The sequence below is a fragment of the Panthera onca genome, chromosome A3 (assembly GCF_046562875.1).
Source record: "Panthera onca isolate mPanOnc1 chromosome A3, mPanOnc1 haplotype 2, whole genome shotgun sequence".
NCBI lineage: Eukaryota > Metazoa > Chordata > Mammalia > Carnivora > Felidae > Panthera > Panthera onca.
In genome coordinates this window covers 8,638,784-8,660,933 of record NC_138341.1, presented here as the reverse complement: position 1 = coordinate 8,660,933, position 22,150 = coordinate 8,638,784, and the positions used below count along the sequence as shown (strand labels likewise).

General features: G+C 55.7%; 1 protein-coding gene across 1 annotated transcript in view; it reads right to left on the bottom strand.

Annotated features, from left to right (window-relative positions):
* The window catches only part of GREB1 (growth regulating estrogen receptor binding 1), a 76,731-nt gene that overhangs the window by 22,816 nt on the left and 31,765 nt on the right, over positions 1-22,150 (bottom strand). Inside the window, 11 exon segments of the mRNA XM_078444975.2 lie at positions 1,517-2,130; positions 4,990-5,079; positions 6,395-6,594; positions 8,488-8,603; positions 9,933-10,272; positions 13,979-14,115; positions 15,051-15,246; positions 16,207-16,387; positions 17,165-17,362; positions 17,967-18,086; positions 18,817-18,945. Coding sequence (XP_078301101.1) covers positions 1,517-2,130; positions 4,990-5,079; positions 6,395-6,594; positions 8,488-8,603; positions 9,933-10,272; positions 13,979-14,115; positions 15,051-15,246; positions 16,207-16,387; positions 17,165-17,362; positions 17,967-18,086; positions 18,817-18,945 — 2,321 coding nt within the window.

Here is a 22,150-nt window from a genome sequence, read left to right as displayed (position 1 = left end):
CAGTGTGGAGAAACCAGGACCCCTTTTCCCACTTTATAAAAAGTCAACAGGGGCCCCTGGGTGGCTCAGTCGGTTAAACACCCGACTTCGGCTCAGGTCACGATCTCACGGTACAGGAGTTCGAGCCCCGTGTCGGGCCCTGTGCTGACGGCTCAGAGCCTGGAGCCTGCTTTAGATTCTGTGTCTACCCCTCTCTCTACCCCTCTCCTGTTTGCACTCTCTCTCCCCCTCAAAATAAACATTAAAAAAATTTTTTTAAAAAGTTAACACACATTCCCGTAAAAATTCCAGAACCACACGGTGACAACGAAAGAAAATGTTCACATAATCCTGGTCCCTCTCCAGGTTAACAATTCAGCAGCAATCCTGCCAGCGATTTTTTGGGGGGTATTTTTCACACACAGAGACGTACACATACACGCTGATACTTTTTTTTTCCCTTGACATTACACTATGCACGTATTATCCTATAACTTAGTTTTTTTTTTAATTTAAATATCTTAAACCTCAGTGTCAGTATACAGGCCTCTGACTCCAACTTCCTAGGCTGAATTGCATGACACAGTTGTGCCCGAATTTACTCAACCAACTTTGACCAATGGAATTTAAATTGTTTCCAGTCGCTTCTTTTCACTACTGTAAACGATTCTAAAATGAACATGAATACACATATTTGGGGGGGGGGGGTTGTATTTCTTGGGGCAGGGTCATCATAAGGAAATGAATACACTGAGCTGGAAGGGAGCAAGTCTCGCACTGTGACAGTGGCAGTACTGATGGGGACAGGAATAACTAGGACACATGCTTTCTATGGTCAGGCCGTGCCCCAGGCACCCTGCGGGGATTCCCTTGCCCGGTGCTCACATTTCTGACGTCATTCTCAGGTGAGGACACCGAGGCACGGAGAAGGCCGGGTCCCACGCGGGGTGTCAGGTGAGACCCGAGGCCGAACTTGACCCCGGGCGAGAGCCCACCTTGCACCTCAGCACGGTTCCGACAAAGGCCCTTCCAAGACCCGGCCCAGTCTTCCCTCACACGCTCCGGACTCTTGGCAGACGTCTGCCATTTTGACTAGTGAAATGGCCTTTCGTTGTTAGGAAACCACAGTGGGGCCAGAGGCTGGGATAGGGACAGGCGGCCAAAATCCTCCAGCGCAGAACCCAGGGCAGGGGGGCGGGTGTGTGTTTCTACCTGGCACGGACCGGCCACGGGACCGAACGAAACAAGGTGGGGAAAGCGGAGTCACAGTCGGACGGAGAAGCACCCGGAGAGAAGCCCCCCGGCCCCCCGCGTCACACAAGGCAAGACGCTGAGGTCAGAGGACGGAAGTCGGCCAGCCGTGGGGGGGGGGGGGGGGGGGGGGGCAGCAGGCAGGACTCGGCCTCCACCCGGCCGCCCGCTGTAGGGTCTGCTGCGGGGATGGCGAGCTGTGAGGGTGTCGGCCCCCCCGCACCGGCCCGGTGGGCGCGAACCCGAGAACCCCCACGGGGCCCGGGCCCCGCAGGGCGGCACCCACCTGAGGGGGCCCGCTGAGCAGCAGCCGGCGTGGGTGGAAGCTGTCCACGCGGCCCTCGGTGCGGTTGCTGTAGTCCATGTGGCTGGGCCGGGGCACCGTCCACTGCCGGTAGTAGAGGGACTGCTCCGTGGACGTCATGGTCTTGCTGAGCAGCGGGCGGAAGGAGCTGGCCCACATGACCGAGTGGGAGGGCAGGAGCGAGGCGGCCTTGGGCAGGCCGCTGCTGTCGGTGGCCGTGACCATGTCGTACACCAGCTTGGGCAGGAAGACGACGGGCGGCTGGCGGCAGGCCTTGGTCAGGGAGCACTGGGAGGCCTGCGGGACGAGCGCCCCGGACGAGGACGACGAGCCGGAGGAGGACAGCTGGGAGGACGACGGGGTGACCGACACCTGGGCGCTCCTCTGGCTGCCCCTGGGGCCGGAGTCCGGCTGGGCGGCCAGCCCGGGGCTGCGCCTGCTGATGACCGACGGCGGTCCCCGGCCAGCGTGGGGCCTCTGCCTCTCCCCGGGGGCCCTGCCCTCCTCCGACGGGCCGCAGGGCTGCGGTGATCGGGCCCGCTCCCCCTGCGAGGGCGCCCCGGGCTGAGCCGAGGACTCGCGGCACGGTGCCGAGCCTGGGGAGGGATGCACCTGTCAGTCACGCCCCGGGGAAGGACCCTCGCACAGGAGCCCACCTTTCTGCTTTCCGCAGCGCAAACCCCCCACACTAGACCATCGCTGGGGATCTTCCTGAACGCAATTCCACCTCCGGGCAAATATCAACCTTTTGGTTCTGTGACAAAGGCAAGACTTGCTGAAGGGAGAGGGAGACAGCGGTTGTCTTGTGGCAGGACTTCAGCCCACACCCTCCCCAGCACCCCGCCCACTGCCTCAAAAGCCTCTCCTTTGCAACCTCCTGACCGGACCTGTTCCACAACACCCTGCCTCCAGGGCTCAAGCGAACTCTGGCCCCCCCATGCACGTGTTCCCCTGAACGCCTCTCCCTTCTAGACCCTCACGGAGCTCACATCTCACCTCTGCACCAGGACAGCGGTGGCTTCTGGTTCAAACTGGCAGCAAAACTCACAGGACTCAGTGGGCTTTACCGAACACCAGACCTGACTTAACCTTTAGGAGAATCCGGGCAAGGAAACGCAGCCCACACAGCAGCCGCTCGGATACGGACTCTCTTCGGCCCCTCCCCCGCGTGGAGCACGTTGAGACCCTGGCGAGCGTGGTCAGCCGGGCACACGGGGCCGGCACCCTGCTCTCCTTTTTATCATCCCAGCTCACGGCAGCCCCGCAGACCGCAGGCCCCGCAGGAAGCAGGGCAGATGGGACACTGCACCGTTGTCTCCACCGTCCTTCCCCAGGGGCCGGTGTGGAGAGCAGACTAAGGGAGGCCCGGTACCCCGTACACCCGCCTCAGAGAGGCCTTCCCGCCGCCCCGCAGCCCTCGGCTCGGCCTGCAGCCCGTTCCCCACACCACGCGGGCGACCTCCCCGCCGGATCCGAGCTCCCCGGCAAGGGCCCCACCACTCAGCCCCGCAGCTGGCACCTGGCACCCTTCGAGGGAGGGCACGCACCGGCCAGTGCCCCTCCGCCGAAGGCCTGACCCCTGCTGAAATACCTCGTCGTCCTCAGACAAGGCACCTGAAGTGACTGGCTCAGAGTCAAGGGACGAGCCGAAGACAAGAGACGGGGAGGCAGTAAGGGACCTGGGCGCCTGGCCTGGGGCCAAGGGGCCAGATGGGCCCGAAGCACGTGAAAGGGGCGTAAGTTTGCAAAAGTAGACCAAGGGAACCCCGATGTCTTCATCCACTTCCCTAGGTTGTGACGGCCGGCCTGGTAGGACCCGGAGGACGGACACCCACACGGACCTTCCTCTCCATCCACCCCAGACCTCAGCTGCTCTGCCCTCCCTTGAATCCAGGGGCTCTGTCAGCCTATCAGATGAGACTCACCCCCACCCAGGTCCCCACCCTGACTCGTGTGGCTGCGGCCAAGCCTCACCTCCCTGGGCCCCCAAGTCCTTCACCTCTGAAACGCATGGGTTGTACCCAAGGGCACGAAAGGCATCTCATCAGAGACCCCTACGACCTCAGGACCCTCTGAGGAGTCCTGATTAAGAAAATTGTCTCACCTGACTGAAGAACCCCAGGAGGACAGAGGCCAGCTCATAGCTTGGACCCTCTACTCCTGAAGACACTGCACGGACCAGTGTGCCCCCAGAACCTTCTAGAAAGCGGTCAGGCCAGGACTGGGGAAGAAGCAAACCACCACTCCTCTCGATTCTGAACAGCATCGGTTCATTCGCTCACCCATTCGCCAGCTCCACCCTGGGGGCCCAGGCTCCCCGTACCGTTTGGGGCAGCGGACCCCGGAGGCCGCCACACTTGGCTTTGCTGACTGACCCGAGCCGAGGAGAAGGTCTCCCTTCCGCCACAGAGTTACGGGCCCGTGTGGAGGAGGCCTCGTTCTGACCCCCTCCGGCCACAACTGTGGGGAGACCCCCACACGAGGGCTGTGAGGGGAGGGGCAGAAGCCAGGAAGGCTCTGACCCCCACAGCTACGCCCTGACCACGGCCAGGCGCCCGCCCGGAGCTGCAGCCCGTGTGACCGTTCACTGTGCCCGAGCATCAGTCACGCTCACTTCCACAGCCTGAGCCTCCTCCGTCCAGAAGATCTTCTCTTCCCAAAGAGACCCAAAGGCCAGCTGCCCTCTGAAACCGGCAGCGACTGGGCCGAAACCTGCCCCCACCGGAGACAAAATTTCCTCTTCGTACGTGCGACCGTCACCCTTCACGCGTGACCACGTGTGCACAAACGATAAGACAGCCTCTCTGGTAACGTAACGTGGTCGAAGAGGAACGACGGACTCCCTGACGGCAGGACCGTATCCAGTCTTTCAATGCCCTGACTCAGATGCCAAGTCGGTTCTCGGTAACGGTCGCGGCAGGAGGACGGGCAGTGTCGTTGGCAGTGTGCCAGTCCTGACCGCTCCCAGACACCAGGCGTCTCTCAGGCAGAGACTGGGCATCTTACCCACCTTCCCCGCGGTCTGGGTCCGGGGCTGGGTGAACACCTGCTGCCATTTGCTGCGTCCCCCCGCCCCCCCCCCCCCCCCCCGCCCAGAGAAATCTGTGTCCACTTCTCTCTGCCCTCAGCCTCGATCAGCACACCTCAGGTCAGCCCCTCTCCTCCCCGAAGGCGCAGGGATTCATTCCCCTGCGGAGCAGCAAGGCCACACCGCCCAGCACCGGCCACCGAGGGGGGCGGCGTCCATGATCTTCCCCCGGGAACGCTGAGGTCCTGCCCAAACGCCTCACGTCCCAGATCCCAATCCGGAAACACAACTACTCCCTCAGAAAGCCCAGTTCTTCCAAGGGTCCCTTCTCTTTCCAGTTCTAGGTGAAAATTAAGGATCTCTTTTCATTCTCCGAAATCTCAAAAAGAAACGTCCCGACACGCAACTCTCCCACCTGGAGACTTACCGGAAGCTTTCGAGGAGAGGGAGGACGACGCCGAATCATGGGAGCAGGACCTCTCCCGCTTCACCGGGCTCCTCTTCTCCGAGGTGGAGCCTGCCCCAAGATACACGCTCGCTGAAAATGCCTCGTGATCCCCACCTCGTGTGCCCGCCCAGCACTTCACAGTTGGCAAGCTGTGCTCCCACCTAGCACCCACCCACCCACCCAACCACCCGGCTAGCATCCTCTAGGCACCCACCTCTGACAGAGCCCTGAGGAGGCAGGTGGGGAGGGACACAGGGCGGGCCACCCAGGCGCTCACGGCTCATGGGGCCCCTTCCCGTGAGCCGCAGCCACAAGGGGGCGTAAGAGGTGCAGACAGAGACCTGGACGCTGGGGGGCCAGGCCCCCACCCAGCACAGGGAAGCAGGAGCAGGTGATATCCTGGAAAGGTGACCCGACCTGAGCTCTGAGGGGCCAGCAGGGGCTTCTAGGTGAAGCCCAGAGGTGGGGGAACTCAAAGCCAGGGGGAGAGCCTCCGTGTGGCCCAGACGTGACAAGAGCAGAGCACAGCCAGGGAACCCAAGAGGTGAGAGTGGCCAACAGCACGGGGAACAGCGGGGCGGGGGGCTGAGAGCAGAGATGAATGAACACTGAGGCTAGAGAGGTAGGCTGTGAAACACCCAGACTGTGGACTCATCCCACGGGCGACAGGCATTTTAACGTCGGGGTCACATTCATGTTTGTGAAAAGAAGCTACGAGTCTGCACGGCAGGCCTTCTAGACTCCATCTTACAGGTGAGCAGTCTGAGGCCAGGAAACGAGGCACGGCTGTCCCAAGTCACACAGCCAGCAGACGGACCGGGAAGAGAAGCCTGGCCTCCCGACCCTGCTACACCGTCTACCCCGCAAACACTTTGCGGTTTTGAATCGACAGCTTTGTCCTTTTCCTTGCTGTTGACGACAGCCACATGCTGTGCTCTGCTCTACCTGGCCCGCTACGATTCGGGGCTGCATTTCCAGCTCTTCAAAGGAAACGGGGTCTTTCTCATAAATCTCGATAACGGACACATCCTGTCGATTCACACTACCAGAGGGTAAGGCCACGAACGAGTCAAACAGAGCATGAACCCGAGTCCTGAGAAACTCCAATTTTCCTTCCTATTCTCTAAGACTTCCAGAGCTAGGAAGAACCCATGGGGATTCCCATTTTCTCACACCGCCAAAAAAAAATAATAATAAAAATGGCAGGGGAGAGAGCAGAATCGGAATTCAACAATGGACTCGTCATCTTTTCCAAAGACGTATCCAGATAGTTCTTGTCGGAGCTGCTGAGCATCGCCCAGGGCCCGAGGGTCACAGCCGTCTGGACGAGTCCAGGCAGCACCCCCGGGGAAGAACAGGGGGGAGCAGACCCACCACCTCTCACCTTCCGTCACCAGCTCCTCGTCCTCGTTGTCTGTGCTGCTCAGCTTTTCCGCATCGCTCTCCAAGGGCTCGTTCCGGGCCGCCTTCTCCAAAGAAACCTCGTTGCTCACAAAGTAAGCGGCCAGGCCCAGCTCCTGCTCCAGCGCTGTTCTCACCAAGCAGGAGGAGTTTATCAGACGCAGGTCACAGTACCTCAGAGACCTGGAGGGAACAAGAAGGGATCTACTGAGTGTCTTCTACAACGGAGGCACTGCTCCCGGCGCTGGGGGGAAATGGCGATCGGGACCAGCACCCTGCCCCCTCTTCAGGGCCGCAGGACTCGTCTAAACAAAGAAGCAGACGGCATCACGGTGAGCCTTTGGCAACCAAGTCTGTGGAACGTGAAGTCTCCTGGGGCACCTGCTATGTATTCAGCCCTGTCCTGTGTGTCATCAAAAGAGTGCTTTCAGGCCAGAAGAAAAGCAGGCTTGCACCCCAGCTCTGCCACTTCCTGGGGCCAGAACCTTCTGTAAGCTGGGCAACGTCTTGCAGGCTCAGACTGTTTTCATCTGAAAGGGGAGAGTGAACATTAAGAGCCATCGAAGTGCACCGTCTGAGGACGACACGCAGTTAAGTGGGACGTTTAATTATTCAATCGACACTTAAAACGTGCCCAGGACGGAGCTGGATGGCAATCAGATCACTGCCATATTAGAAATACGAGTCTGTCTGGAGAGACAGACACCAGCAAGCGATGAAAGAGGCAGAGGAGGGGACCCAGAGGACAGGCCGACGCAGGGCTCGGGGCGCTTGGTGGAAACAGCAAAAGGCCTGGAGAGAGGCAGGTGTGGGTTCCAATCAGGCCCTATGGCCTCAGGCAAATGACTTTCCATTGGCTCATCTACAAAGCAGGAGAGTGATGCTGTTGTTGCAAGGAGTAAACGCTGTGTTGAAAGTCCGGCGCGGAGCCTGATAAAAAGAAGGTACTCCGGGAATGTTTGCTCAAACCTAAGATCGCTAAAGACACGGTCTTAGTCCTTAGGGAGCCAAGGAATGGGAAGAAACAATCCATGCGAAAAGCAACAACCAAGGTCAAGCGTTCTGGCCCGTGAGGACGCTGCGTGCCGTGGCCCTTGTGGAAGGAACCCAGGCTTTGGAGTTGGGCAGCCTGGAGTCCCTGGTCTGCCACCCAGGCTTAATTTCTGGAAGTCCCCATTCCTTCACCGCTCAAAGGACCTCTGAAATATTACCTTCCCCCAGGGTTATAGTGAGAGTAAAATGAAATACGGCAGTGAGAATCTAGTCCAGTGCCAGCACGTAACAGGAGCTCGATAAACGACCGCTCTTACTGTTTCGTTTTACCAGGAAAGACGTGCAAAGGCCCCACAGCCTGGCTGCCTGCTCTTCTCCATGGGACTTAAGTAAATCTTTAGGAGCCAACCTGGCATCACCAATTCAAGCAACTGCCTTACTGGAGGCCCAGTGACTTTCGGTCCTGAGTGTCTACCTGTCTGTGGGACGGTCTAGAGACCCCAGGAGACGCTGAGGGGGCTTACGGCTGACTTCTCCATCCGTGGCTGTGGTCTCCAGGGGAACAGCCTTCGAGATAGCGTTATGTGTGGAAGAAGGGGTTCTTCCTACGTGGCATCAGCTGCCTGCCACCTCCCAGAACACCTCCCACCCCAGGAGGGCCCGGCTGCCACAGCAGCCTGGACACCAGGAGAAATGTGGCCTTGGCCCCCCAGATGATCCGATACTTTCCTAACTGGAACAGCCATCCCTAACGCACATGGTGATCATCGTGCAGAGAGACAGAGGGAGGCATCAAACCCTAACTCCAGCTGTCGGGCCTCCACCCACGGAGCCCAGAAACAGCCATCCCACCCCGCCCTCGGCCCAAATGGCGCCTAAGAACTAGGAAAAGCGGCCCAGACCTCAGAGACGTCTCACTGCCGTAGGCTGGAAAACCGTCGTAATGAACACAAATCTTCGATGACTCCGAACGTAAAGATTCCACCTGCCGTCGGACAGGGGAAGCCTGGCCTGCCAACCCCCCAAAGCTGTGTGCCTGTGGCCCTTCGAAGACCCCCCGGGGCACAAGCCCCCTCCCCTCACCTTGGTAAGGATTCCCCATGAGGGTCCATCCCACTGAAGATCAGGATGCAGGGCAGGCCCTCCAGCTCCAGGTAGGTCTGAGGTCTCCACTCGGCGTCCTCGATCTTCTGCCAAAGCTGCGGATAATTAAAAAGCCACAAAGCGGTGAGACTCCTTCCTTCCCGGCGAGCCCAGCTCTGTCCTTTCGAGAAAAGGACGGTTCCTCATACTGCAAACAAGCACGTCGTCTGCACTGGCACTGTATTCCCAGCCCCACGGCCCAGCGCGTATCAGCTGTTCCCGAAATACCTGCTGACTGATCCTCTGGAAGAAAGCGCACGTCCTCGATTGCGTCTAACGTTTTTGCTGTGTTTTCTTCGCTGTGCTGCCCTGCGTTGCCTTTCACCCACTTCCTACTCAACTGTGCTCTCCATATGCTTTCTAACCCTCCTGCCTTTCCTATCCTCTCTTGGTGGGTTCAGTGAGAAGCTGTGGGCCAGGGATTTAAAAAAGCAAGACAGGGTTATTGGGCGCCTGGGTGGCTCAGTCGGTTGAGCGTCCGACTTCGGCTCAGGTGATGATCTCGCAGTTTGTGAGTTCGAGCTCCGTGTCGGGCTCTGTGCTGACAGCTTGGAGCCTGGAGCCTGGAGCCTGCTTCGGATTCTGTGTCTCTCTCTATCTGCCCTTCACCGGGTCGTGCTCCTTCTCTCTCTCTCAAAAATAAACATTAAAAAAAAACAAAAAGCAAGACGGGGCGCCTGAGTGGCTCCATCCGTTAAGCATTCAGCTTTTGATTTCGGCTCAGGTCATGATCTCATGGTTTGTGGGTTTGAGGCCCACGTGGGGCTTTGCCCTGACAGCATAGAGCCTGCTTGGGATTCTCTACTCTCCCCTCTCTGCCCTTCCTCTGCTCATACTCTATCACTCTCAAGATAAATAAATAAACATTAAAAGTAAATAACTAGGGGCGCCTGGGTGGCTCAGTCGGTTAAGCGTCCGACTTCAGCTCAGGTCACGATCTTGCCGTCTGTGGGTTCCAGCCCCGCATCGGGCTCCGTGCTGATGGCTCCAAGCCTGGAGCCTGTTTCGGACTCTGTGTCTCCCGCTCTGTCGCTTCCCCTGCTCATGCTCTGTCTCTGTCTGTCTCTCAAAAATAAGCAAACGTTTAAAAAAAAAGTGCGCTTAAAAAATAAAAATGAATAAAGAGCAGGCCAGTGTGATTTAGGGAAGCAACATTCATTAAGTAATTTGGTATCGCTGGATGAAAGCTGCAGGTGGGGACACGAGCGGCAGCCAGAGGGGTGGCTGGGTATAGAGGGCACGTGAGGGACACCAACACTGAGGCACGTGTCGCTGCTCCGTCGCCCCCCCGCCCGGTCACCACGCGCGCGCGTGTGCGCACACACACACCACCCCTACCCTGCCGGGCATCTTTCACCCCGCCCGTCCCCGACCGCCGCGCCCACCTTGAGTTGCTTCACGAAGTGCTTCCCGACGGTGATGCCGGAGCTGGGGTTGCCCAGGATGATCTCAAAGTGCTCCTCCAGGGCCAGGCGTGCCCGCACGTGGGCCAGCCGCTCGTAGGCCACGGCCGCCAGCGGGGAGCAGGGCACCCGCAGCAGGACCATGAGCCCGTGGCCGCAGGGGCACTGCTTGGGGGAGTTGATGAGGTTCTGGGTGATCTCCAGCGTCTCCACCGACGTGTAGTTCTTCATCTGCGACAGGCCGCTCACGGCCATCATGGCGGCCGCGTAGTGCTGCACGAGAACAAAGGTCCTGATCACCGCGCTGTGCAGGCGGGGGAACCTGCAACAAACAAGAGAGGCGGAGCGTGACCGCGCTGTCGCGGGGCTCCAGGATGCCCGGGGCGCTCCGCGAGGACCACGACGACGACGACGACGACGACGACACGATGGCGGCAGCCTTCGCCCAGCCGCCACGTGGCCCAACACATCGGCCGGCTCGGGGGCGGCGAGACCCCGGAATCGCAGACGCGTGGCGTTTCCTTTCGGAGCCGCCTGCATCCAACCTGCAACACAAGCCTCCCTCGGAGGGCGCGTCAAACACCGCTCCGCCATTGCCAGCGGGGAAACGGGAGCACAGGCTGGGGGCTGCTGTCGAAAAGATCGGGAAACGGGAAGACACAGCAAAAGGAACGATCTAAAATGAAACAGAGGGAAGCAAAAACCAAGGACCGTAGCATCGGAGAGCTGAAACTTCAAGCACCTTAACGTACGTGGCATTGGGTCACTCTAAAAGGGAGGAGGAGGAGGAACGCAGAAAAAAAATAATTAGAGGAAACAAGGACCGAATTGTTCTCGTACTTGCTGAAAACTCAAGTCAGGACAAGAAACGTGAAGAAAATTATACCATGGCGGATCTTAATTTGCTTAAAATCAGTAACAGATTAAAAGTCTGAACACTTTGGGGCCCCTGGGTGGCTCCGTCGGTTAAGCGTCCGACTTCGGCTCAGGTCATGATCTCACGATTCGTGAGTTCGAGCCCCGCGTCGGGCCCTGTGCTGACAGCTCGGAGCCTGGAGCCCGCTTCAGATCCTGTGTCTCCCTCTCTCTCTGCCCCTCCCACACTCACACGCTCTCTCTCAAAAATAAATAAACATTAAAAAATTAAAATAAAAACAAGTTAATTAAAGTCTGAACACTTTAAATCTCTGCAGTTTACTCTATGTCACTTATTCCTCACTAAAGCTATTGTTTAAAAAAAGAAAAAAAGGAACCACCGTATGGGAGGCAAGAACTCGCCCAGCTCTAAACAGCACGTACAGGTGCAATGTGCTTGCCCCTAAACCTTTGTGGTTGGCTCTACAGGAAGGAAGCTCCCCAGAAAACATATCGGAATAAAAATGGGAGTTGTTAAATGTCTAAATCTCTTAAGTCCCAATAAGTTTGTGTCAGATTTGCGGTTTCCCAGACAGATTTTCCAGCCATATGCTGGGGTCTGTGTGCAACACATGGCGAATCGACAGTCTGGCCACGCACGTGGTGGGGAGAGGCAGTAACCAATGTGTTCTTACCTTTATCGCCTTCTGTCCCAGTTGCCTGTTTCAAGAGAGTTTTCCAGACACAGGATTCCCAGGAAGGGCAGCATGGTGTGGCGGAAAGAACATCAAACCTGGCTACAGTCCGGGCTGCCACAAACTGGATGTGTGACCTTGGGCAAATCGCTTCTCCTCTCCGGGCCCCAGTTCTCACGATTGTAAAATGGGGTGGTTGGGTGAAATGATTCCTAGGAGTCCCTAGGATTCTCCATAACTCAACACTCCAAAGCCTGATGTTCTCTTCTCACTCCGTGAAATGTGAATTTTAATCTCTGTGCAACACTTCCAGTTTAGCAGAGGGGCGGGAAAGGAAGAGGATGGTGGTGACAGGGACAGTTGTGACGGTGGTGACAACGGCAGTGGCAGCTGACATGAGCACGTAATGTGTGCCAGGCACTGCTCTTAACGTTTTGTGTGTATTCGTCCACTGAACCCTCATGACATTCCCATGTGGTAGGTACTCTTATCCCCACAGAGGATTGAGACACTTTTCTAAAGTCTCAGCTCATAAGGGACAGACCCAGGACTCGAACCCAAGAAGTGTGACTTTGGAGCCTGAGCGCTCAGCGTACAACTGTTCCTGAGTTTGCACAGGCTCGTGTTTCCTGAAAACTCTCATGAGAAGCCACTAGAAAAGCAGATTTGTTCCCAGGTGAGGGTACGGAAGTTCAGGCAGGTTCGGCGGGTTTGCTGAAGGTTAAAACTAATAAAGTATAGGGGCGCCTGGGTGGCTCAGTCGGTTAAGCGCCCGACTTTGGCTCAGGTCATGATCTCGTGGTTCGAGGGTTCGGGCCCCGCGTTGGGCTCTGTGCTGACAGCTCGGAGCCTGCTTCAGATGCTGTCTCCCCCTCTCTCTGCCCCTCACCCGCTCCTGATCTGTCTCTCCCTGTCTCTCAAAAATGAATAAACATTAAAAAAATTTTTTAATAAAAAAAGACTAATAAAGTATAAATCCAGAACGTATGGTCCCCTGGCCACTAGCCGTGAGACCCTGCTCCATACCTATGGTTAAGTGGTTCTACTGTTTTGGAATCGATGGCAAGGACTTGGTCTGGCTTCACTCCAAAACCTCCCACGTGACCTAGGGCAGGTGACCCAACCTAAGTGTGTATCTTCCTCTGCCACATGGGGGTAACAGGATCCGTCTCACCGTGCCGCCGTGAGGATTACACGAGGCAATACACGTAGAGTACTGGGCCCAAAGTTACCTACAGCTCGCTAAGCAGCCAGCAGGAGGAGGTGCATGAGCAGGGCAGAGAGGCAGAGGTGGGGCTCCCTCGCTCAGCAAGTTTATGGCTCTCGGCTGCCCGTGTGTGAGGTGGAGAAGCGGCCTGATTAAGACCATCAGCGTCACCGCGCCGAAAGGGATTTCGTTCCTCAAAGGGCATTCTGGGGAACGCCAGTCCCCCGATGTCCAGGAGATGCCACCTACTCTAGTTCCACTCTAGTCACAGCACGCGGGGCAACGGAAGGCTCGGGGACTCTCGTGGAAAAGCAAACCTTAGACGTAAGGGTGCTCCGACACAGTTGACCGTGGAACCCCTTTCGGCAGAAACAGCCGTCAGCATCCAGCCAAAGCAGGACAGCTCGGAAGACAGCTTGGAACCCAACTTGAGAAGCACACGCCTGGTTTAACGCCCTCGTTGGCAAGTGAGGACGAGGTGCCGTGAGGGCAGGTGCCAGGGCCCAGCTCAACACCAATAGTTAGCGGCAGAGATCATTTTGTTTCGCACTAGCCAGTCTGTAAAACTTGGCCGGGCTTCCCGACGTACAAACTGCGTGGATGGCGGCAATCGTTTAACCTCCGGGGGCCTCGGTTTCCTCGTCTCGGAAATGGCAGCATTAAAATCCAGCTCAGAGGTCTGCTGTGACACGGGCTAAAAGGGCCGGCTGTAGACTCGGGCTGATTCTGGAGGTTCACAAAACCGGATGCAGCCCTTGCCCGACGTGTGGCCCAAGGAAGTCACGGGGGCCCCTCTGAGCCTCTGTTTACTTGCAAAAGGGAGATAATCATAGCGACGGCGAGAGAAGTGGCGAGGACTGAATAAGACAGTGAAACTAAGGAGCAGCGCCGAGCACACAACCAGCACTCAACAGATGATACACAAAGGACGTGAGAGATGAAGCCCCCTGGGACTGTCGCCGTCACTCCCCTTAAAACCTTTGGGTGTCTTACCTCCCACTTCCTTGGTTTCCCTGAGTCTCAAACACCCCATTCCACATTCCAACATGTTTCTGCCCGTTCTCATTTCTAAAACGTTCTAGAACAATGGCACAACAGATATCACTGGCCCAACGTGCAGGGCAAGAAATAAGCCAGGGTCCCTTTCATGGAGGGACCGTCACCCAGGAAAGGAGGAAGGCGGCTCCCTCCCTGGAATTCTCTGGCTGCACATGCTTCCACTGGCACGGGACTCCTGAGCATTGGTAGCAACTTCCAACAGAGACGTGTACCTTTTTCCTAATGCCGTGACCATGGCCTCAAAGGAGCTGTCATATCTGAGCAAAGGGAGGCTGTGTCCCGAAAGGGTGGACTCAATGAACTCTGACAGCCCGAAGTACTTCTTGTTCTCAGGATATAAGTCCACCCCCTAAAACAGAGAGGAACATCGGTCAGTCAGACACTGCATTTGTGGGGACTCACAGATTCACACGCCGCAGATGACCAGGACCAGCCTCTTGATCTAAATGGTGCTGACTCTGTCGTCCTTTGCACGATGCTTTACACGTTACTTCTCTCCGCAGACCCAGAGCACAGAGCGTTCTCTACTGAAAGGAGGGTGCGTCCCTATCCGTCAACACTTTTCCATTCATTTGACCCCAGTGCCTTTGCCAAGAAGAAAACCAGCCTCGTTCTTTAAACCCACAACTTTGCTAAGACTTTCTTTCCAACCGTTTTAAGCTAGTTTTAGGGAAAGGCAAATCAACCATCTGACATTCAGCTGCTATTGAAATCAGCAGGAAAAAAAAAAATGCATCCCCCTAATCAATTTCACTCCCACTGACTTAACATTCCTCCCAAACTATCATCAGAGCCTCTCAAAAGTCAGAGCATAGCAGATAAAATGGCAAAGACATGACCTTTGCCCTCAAACAGCACCACGGTTGAGCGTGGGGGCCACAGAGCCAGGCGGACTGGGTCATTTCCTGGCTCTGCCACGATCTGGCTGCACAGTCTTTGGACGAGTGGCTCAGTCTTCTTCTCTCCATTTGTAAATTCTCTCCATTTGCAAATCAGAAATCGTCCAAGCCCCTGCCTCGTGTAGGAGTTCATGTGACAAAGCCCTCAGAACAGTGCCTCCCTACTCACGTTAAGATGGGGAATCGAACTAATGTATGTTGGGAGAGTTTCTAAAGACCAGGAAGGGGTTAAAATCTAACTCTGGGTCAACTCAAAGACCCAACAAACGGGGACCCACTTGGCCCGCAAACGACGCTAGTCAATCAGGAGTCTTACTAAACAGAATTTCTCCCACCTCGGCTGGTGTCATTGTGACCCCAGGCCCCACAGCCCGGCGGCACTCACGTTGCTGTAGGAGGCGGGCCAGTGGATCTCATTGTAAGGGCTGATGAGGGTGTGCTGTGTCTGCAGAGCGTAAGGGAAGGAAGTCACGTGAAGCGTCACGATGTTGGGGGCCTCCTTCACCTCTCTGCAGTTCAGCAACCGGTCCACCAATCCCACAGCCGGGTCACTTTGGGAATAGAGATTATGAACAGCGCTACTGAGGAAGGAAAGGAGGGGGAAAGCAACAGTGAGTGGAACGAAGGCACTCTGTAATTTTACAAGGATCAAGCAGTTGAATACGTGTGTAACTAGTCCCACCCCCCAAATCTGCAAGTGATCAAAGCTTCTGGCTCTGTGCACCTGTCAGGGATGCCCTGACACTCATCGCTTATTAAAAACCTGGCTGGGGGAACAGTATTCATGGAGGACTGCTTTGCAGGCTACACAATCCTCCTACTCCTCGAGAGCAGTGACTCTCACCCAGGAGTGCTCCTTTGTGGCCCCGTCCCATTGCGTACTTGTCTCCTGAAATTTTCCCCCCGAGACTCCTACTGACCTGAAGCGATCCTGAGAGGATATAAAATGGCACACTCTGTACTAAATTTAAAGAACAGGACCAGGAAGGGGAAGCATCTTGGCCAAGGAGCCAAGGAGGGCAGCACAGCTCAGCTGTTCCCTGTGGGCCACGGCCTCAGCCTTCCCTTCCAGCCATCCAGCAAAACAGAGAAAACAAAGTGATTAGCCCTTTCGGTGGCAGGGAGCTACTCGGAGAAACCTACGTCCAAATGGATGCGCACAATACAGCTCTTTCTACAATTCCGGATGTACAAATGCAGGGACCCGATGCTGCATGCCCTTCGTATGGGTGATCTTTGAGTTTCTGGCCAGCCCTAAGCTTCTGACTCTGTGCTAAATCAGAGCCCCCCTCTGCGATCTGACCCAGGATCTCCCTTCCCTCCCCACCCAGTCAGTGACAATGTCTAAACGCACGGCCCTCGAGCCAGTCTAGATGCCCTCCAGCTCTAACGTTCTGGAACGCATCCATGGCATCGGCTTACAAACGCCAAAACCCCCAACGTCACTCATCTTTTCAAGGCTTGTACCCACAGCCCCAAGTGTCCCCCACATATTAGCATAATAAAATGTCAACCCCGCCATACGCCAAAGCCATGCTCACCTCACGAGGTCCCAGTGGGCGTGGTCGTGGATCAGGACAAAGAGCGTATGCGGATTCTGAAAGGAGTTTTGCAGAAAGGACTTAAATTTTGTCTGCGCTTCAGCATCAAGCTTCAAAACATACTGTTCAACCCTCTGCTTGGTCATGTGCTCCTTTTCCAAGCCGAGCTCCGACAAAACCCCTGTAACGTGGCAAAAAACACATCACAAGTAAAACGGGACAAGAAAAACCCTTGTCACAAGCTTCTCGTTCATTCGGCGGGCGCCTGCCGGGCACCTCCTATCTGGCCGGCGCTCTGGTAGGCCCTGAGGCTACAGGGATGGGCGAGACACGGGAGAGTGGGGGTAGCGGACCCCAGGCAGACCACCGTCACACATGTCTGCAGGAGCTGGGCACAGAGGCGGGCCTGTTTCATAGCGTGGTGTGTGCACACAGCAGCCCGCCCAGGGGCCACAGCCAAGCTGGCTTCATGATGCAGGTGATCCCGGGCACGGCGTGACTAAAGGGAAGGGTAAGGCCCCCCCCCCCCCCCCCCCGCCCACCCCAACAAAATCATCTCCCAGCCTGAATGCCACTGGGCTGCCGGTTATATAACATAAAGCTGGGACATTTAAGACATTGACTCTTCATGTATTTCGTATTTCATCCCCTTGAAAACACAGGGAGAATACATTAAGTTGAAGCAGGATATCGACACACAGGTCATTGACCTGAGCGGGACAGAGTGGAAACTCAAGTCATAGTTCTGGCTTTAATGGATTTTAAGATCTTGGGCAATTTGCCATCTCTGAGCGTCTGTTTCGTGATCTACGAAATGGGGGTAATAATACTTGCCCTATCTACTTGGGAGGCAAAGACTGGTATTTCAAATCCAAATCTGAATTTAAGGGGATAAAAGCTTCTCCATGTAGCCGTCACAACATGTCCCCTGAATGTCCCCCCCACCCCCCGCCGGTACCTGAATGCCAGACGTGGAACAGGGTTTGCTGATAGGTCACTTCTGAGGGTGGAATACAAATCAGAAAGTCCACCTTCTCGAAGGATCCTAAGTCCAAATTCTGGGTGCTGGAATCCGCAATTGAACACACATGGGAGAGGAGCTTCTGAGCCACGGCCAGCTGGAAAGGCCGGATGTGGTGGGGCTCCAGACTGTAACCTGGAACCAGAGCCCCCATAAAGGCGAGGTACACTCAAGAGCAGAGAGCTAGGGAGTCACGCAGGGGGCCCCTGTCTAGTGCACAAAGTGACCAAAGGGGGAAACACACCAACATTTATCCGGTGCCTGCTCTGGGCTATATACCATTTCACACTGTCTGTAATTTAATAATAAAAGGATGAACAGCACTCAGGGAGCGCAGAGGCAGTGACCTACTGTACCCGAAGGGGACAAAGACAGCATCTCAGGGAACGTGACACCGAGACTGGACTTTGGAAGAGGCTGCAAGTTCTCTGGAAGGGAAGGAAACTATCACAGCTCTTCGGGAACTTGGGAGGAATAAACTATTTCAACAATGCACTGATAAGCTGGAAAGCAACACAGAGCAATGCACTATCTCAGGAAAAGTGTGCGTTTCAGGGTAAGAGGAGACTATTGGCGTTAAAGACTACAATTAAAATTATGTATTAGTCCAGTTTGATGCTAAGAAGATGCCCTGCCTCCCGGATGCGTCTCTAACATTGCGTCCTCACAGCCCCTGGCGTCCCCTGGCCGCTGGCTCACTAGCCCGGACCCTGGCCGCTGGCTTCCTGGCGTCACTCACTTGTGCATGCCGGTGCATCCAGGGATGCTGATTTGGTGACAGAGGAGGCAGTAAGTGACGACGAAATATGGCCTTGATTTTCCTGATGAAATTTGTCCAGCAAAATGTCAATGTCCCCCTCTGCCCAAAACAGAGAGAAAAATAGAAATGGGTTTTCCATCCCAGTGAAATTCGGCAAATATCCATGCAACGTCTACTAGGTATGAGGCGCTGTCCCGGGGCCTGGGGTAATGGAAATAAAGAAGCCAGGGCCCATCCAGTCCCGGAGCCCACGGCTTGTAAGGCAGGCAAACAGTCAGAGAAAATGGCACGGTGATGTGGTAGGTGCCAGGACAGAAGGAAGAGCCAGATGCTAAAGGACAGGAGGAAGGGGTCTGAGCCCATCCTAGAGGAGGGGGGGGGGCCAGGGACAGTTTATGGGAGGAAATGGGGTGAGGAGCCAGGCAGAGAGGGGTGAAGGGCACAGAACTCACAGCATAGAACACATGGACTGAGGCACCGCTCCAGCAAGAAGCCGCAAGCAATCCGGAGGGGGAGCTGGGGAGCAGCCGTGCACGGGGCCAGGGAATACAGAGGAGGCACAAGACCCTCGTGTGCCCCCAAAACCAGAAACCACAAAGCCCCCCCACCTAGGAGAGCCCACAGTCAGCGCGCGAAGATGGCCGGCCAGAAACCACCACAGAAAGGGTTGTAAATGCTAATACGGACAACGGAGGGTACGGCCTGAACATCCAAATCCAGGCCAGCCTCGGCAGGTCCCAGGGAACACCCTCCGAGAGGACTTCACCTCTGAGTCTTTGTTTCCACCCTTCCCACTCGTGAATTTACACCGGTCTCCCCACGGGCTTACCTGGACAGAGGGTGCTGAAAAACGCCCCCAACAAGTCCACTTTCCCAGTAACCAGCTCGTAATTGACTTCTTTCTGGTACTCCGCTGGGGTGAGGAGGCTCTCAGAAAGAATTCGGGCTTGGTATTTTCCTGGAAAACAAACAACTCTCACTGGGCCCCTCCACTTAGAATTAGCCCGTGAGCCCAGGGACGACAGTCTGTCTCCTCTCTCTCCCGCAAGCCTGTCACCATGCCTGGTCAAGAGCAGGTGTTCATGTTGGTTAAACGAATAAATGGCGTAAAGCATCTTGGCCCAGGTAAACAGGATAACAAGAGGGGAAACCCAGAACACTGGCCTCGGACCCTCTCTTCCCACTTAGTAGCCGTGTAACCTGAGATACTTAACCGTTCTGGCCCCGTTTCGCCTCCTGAAACACAGGAATGACAGCACTTCAGGACTGTCCTCAGGACTGTAAACCAGGCACTGTTTATAAAAATGCTTAGTCCATCCCTGAGGCACAACAGGCCACCAGGTTTATTTCTGAGAGTGCTACTCAAATCACATAAGTAATTTATTAAAAAACAAAAACAAAAACAGAGAATGGGTTTAGGATCAAGAACGCTTACGGATAACTGGGGCAGTGCATAGCAACAATATACACGTTTTAAGTAAATAAAAAGATAAAAAAATTTATTTAAGTAAATAAATTTATTTAAGTAAATAAAAAGATAAAAAAAATTTCAGGCTTAAAACAAGTAATACCTGTGGGGTCATTTTTTTTAAACAGTTTAAAAAATAGGAGTATAGTGATTGGCCAAAAATTATTCTGAAATTGACAAACTGACCCACGAAGATCTATGAATACCATGCAACAGTGTTAAGAGAGATGTTTTACTTATTTTTATTTTTTTGAATGTTTATGTATTTTTGAGAGACAGAGAGGAAGAGCGCAAGTGGGGGAGGGGCAGAGAGACAGGGGGACACAGAATCTGAAGCGGGCTCCAGGCTCCGAGCGGTCAGCACAGAGTCCGATGCGGGGCTCGAACCCACAAATCATGAGATCACGACCTGAGTTGAAGTCGGACGTTTAACCAACTGAGCCACTCAGGCGCCCCGAGAGTGATGTTTTAAATCCTAATAGTCCCATTTAAGTTGAGAAATCTGTTTGTATTCATGAGTTGTTCTTTTCTTTTTTTTTTTCAAAGAGAAATTTGAAGCCACAAGGATTCTTTTATTTTTAGTGTTTACTTATTTTGAGAGAGAGCGAGTGCAAGCCAGGCAGGAACAGAGAGAGAAGGACAGAGAGAATCTCAAGCAGGCTCCACACTGTCAGCACAGAGCCCAATGTGGGGCTCAAACTCATGAAGAGTGGGATCATGACCTGGGCCCAGACCAAGAGTCAGTCGCTTAACCGACTGAGACACCCAGGCGCCCCTGTATTCATGACACTTCAATCAAGAAAATGCTAGACTGAGGAATTCCGTGTTCTTTTTAACTAACAGGACGAAGCTGGGAAATAATTAGCCATTGCTATTGCTCTGGGAGAGGAACTAATGAGGTCAATGAATTAATGAGGTCACTGCATTAATGTGCACAAAGATCAGCCTGGCACATAAAAGTTGCTTGACACACCCGATCTCGTCCAGGGAGCTGTCCCCAGCTTCCACTCATTCACCTGCAACCAGAAGCGTGCCCTGGGCGTGGTCACCACTGATAACTCCGCCCCTCTACCTCCTACAACGAGGGGCGTGCCCTAGGCGTGGTCACCACGGACAACTCCGCCCCTCTGCATCCTGCAAGGAGGGGCTTGCCCTGGGCGTGGTCACCACTGATAACTCCGCCCCTCTACCTCCTGCAACGAGGGGCGTGCCCTAGGCGTGGTCACCACGGACAACTCCGCCCCTGTGCATCCTGCAACGAGGGGCGTGCCCTGGGCGTGGTCACCACTGATAACTCCGCCCCCCTGCCTCCTGCAACGAGGGGCGTGCCCTGGGCGTGGTCACCACTGACAACTCCGCCCCTCTGCATCCTGCAACGAGGGGCTTGCCCTGGGCGTGGTCACCACTGATAACTCCGCCCCTCTGCCTCCTGCAACGAGGGGCGTGCCCTGGGCGTGGTCACCACTGACAACTCCGCCCCTCTGCATCCTGCAACGAGGGGCGTGCCCTGGGCGTGGTCACCACTGATAACCCCGCCCCTCTGCACGATCCACTCCCTGCAGCCTGCTCCCCAGCCACCTCTGACACTCCAAAAACTCCCCCGCTCTTCAAATCCATGGAGCCTCCCAGACGTGCTCCTGCTGTCTCTTCTTGTCCCCCTCCTTGAGGGAGAGCCCACGTCCAGCAATACTCAGTCCCAAAGTCCCTCCCCACAGCCGTGCTCCACCCTCTGCATCAAACCCCCTTCCTGCTCCGAGTCTTTACGGAGCTGCCAAACATGGCTGGAGAAAAGACCACGGTCATGCCCACTCGACTCCGGTAAACCCACTGTGCGCAGCGGCCCGGTCCTGTCTCACAGGACACAGCGACCACCTGTGACGCATCCCAGGGCCCCTCCACCTGTCCACCTGTGACCCATCCTTCCCACTGCCAAACATACACTTACACCGCGCGACTCAGAACCACCACAAAAACCTGATCCCGTTCCGCCTCCAATTATTATCCCTTTTCTCTATTCCTTGTAAGGCAAAATTTCTCAAAACGGTTGTCTCCCTTTGCTTCTTTGCTCATCATCTCTTGAGCCCAATCCAATGGCGCCCTCATCCACCAGCACCGCTGTGTCCGCGTCACTGATGGCCACGTGGCGGACGGAGGGAGGAGCCCGTTCGGACTCAAACAGGAGCATCTGGCCCAGTCGCTCTCTCTCCCTTCTTGAAGCACGCCTCCCCCCGCCCCTCACTCCCACCCCTCGGCCTCCGGGACATTCTCTCCTTCCACTCTCAGGTCTGCTTCTCCACTTCCTCCCCTCACGGGACCGGACCTCAGACAGCCCCTGCTCTGCACTCACCGGATGGGTCCTGGCATCACCTCTGGGCTCTCAGGCCCCCAACGTGCTGACTACCCCTCAATCTCTGTCCTGAACTTTGGACTTTCTACCCAGCTGCCCACCCACGCGGCCACCGCGACATCTGAAGCATGGGCCGGGCTGGTGCGGGAGAACTTGAGATTCCAACACGACCTCCCTGCCACCCCTTCCCTCCACGAGGACAATTTCGATTTTTCTTTATTTTATTTATTTTGAGAGAGAACACAAGCAGGGGAGGGGCAGAGAAAGAGGGACAGAGAGAAGCCCAAGCAGGCTCCGTGCTGCCAACGCAGAGCCCGACTAAGGGGCTCCATCCCACAGACCGTGGGA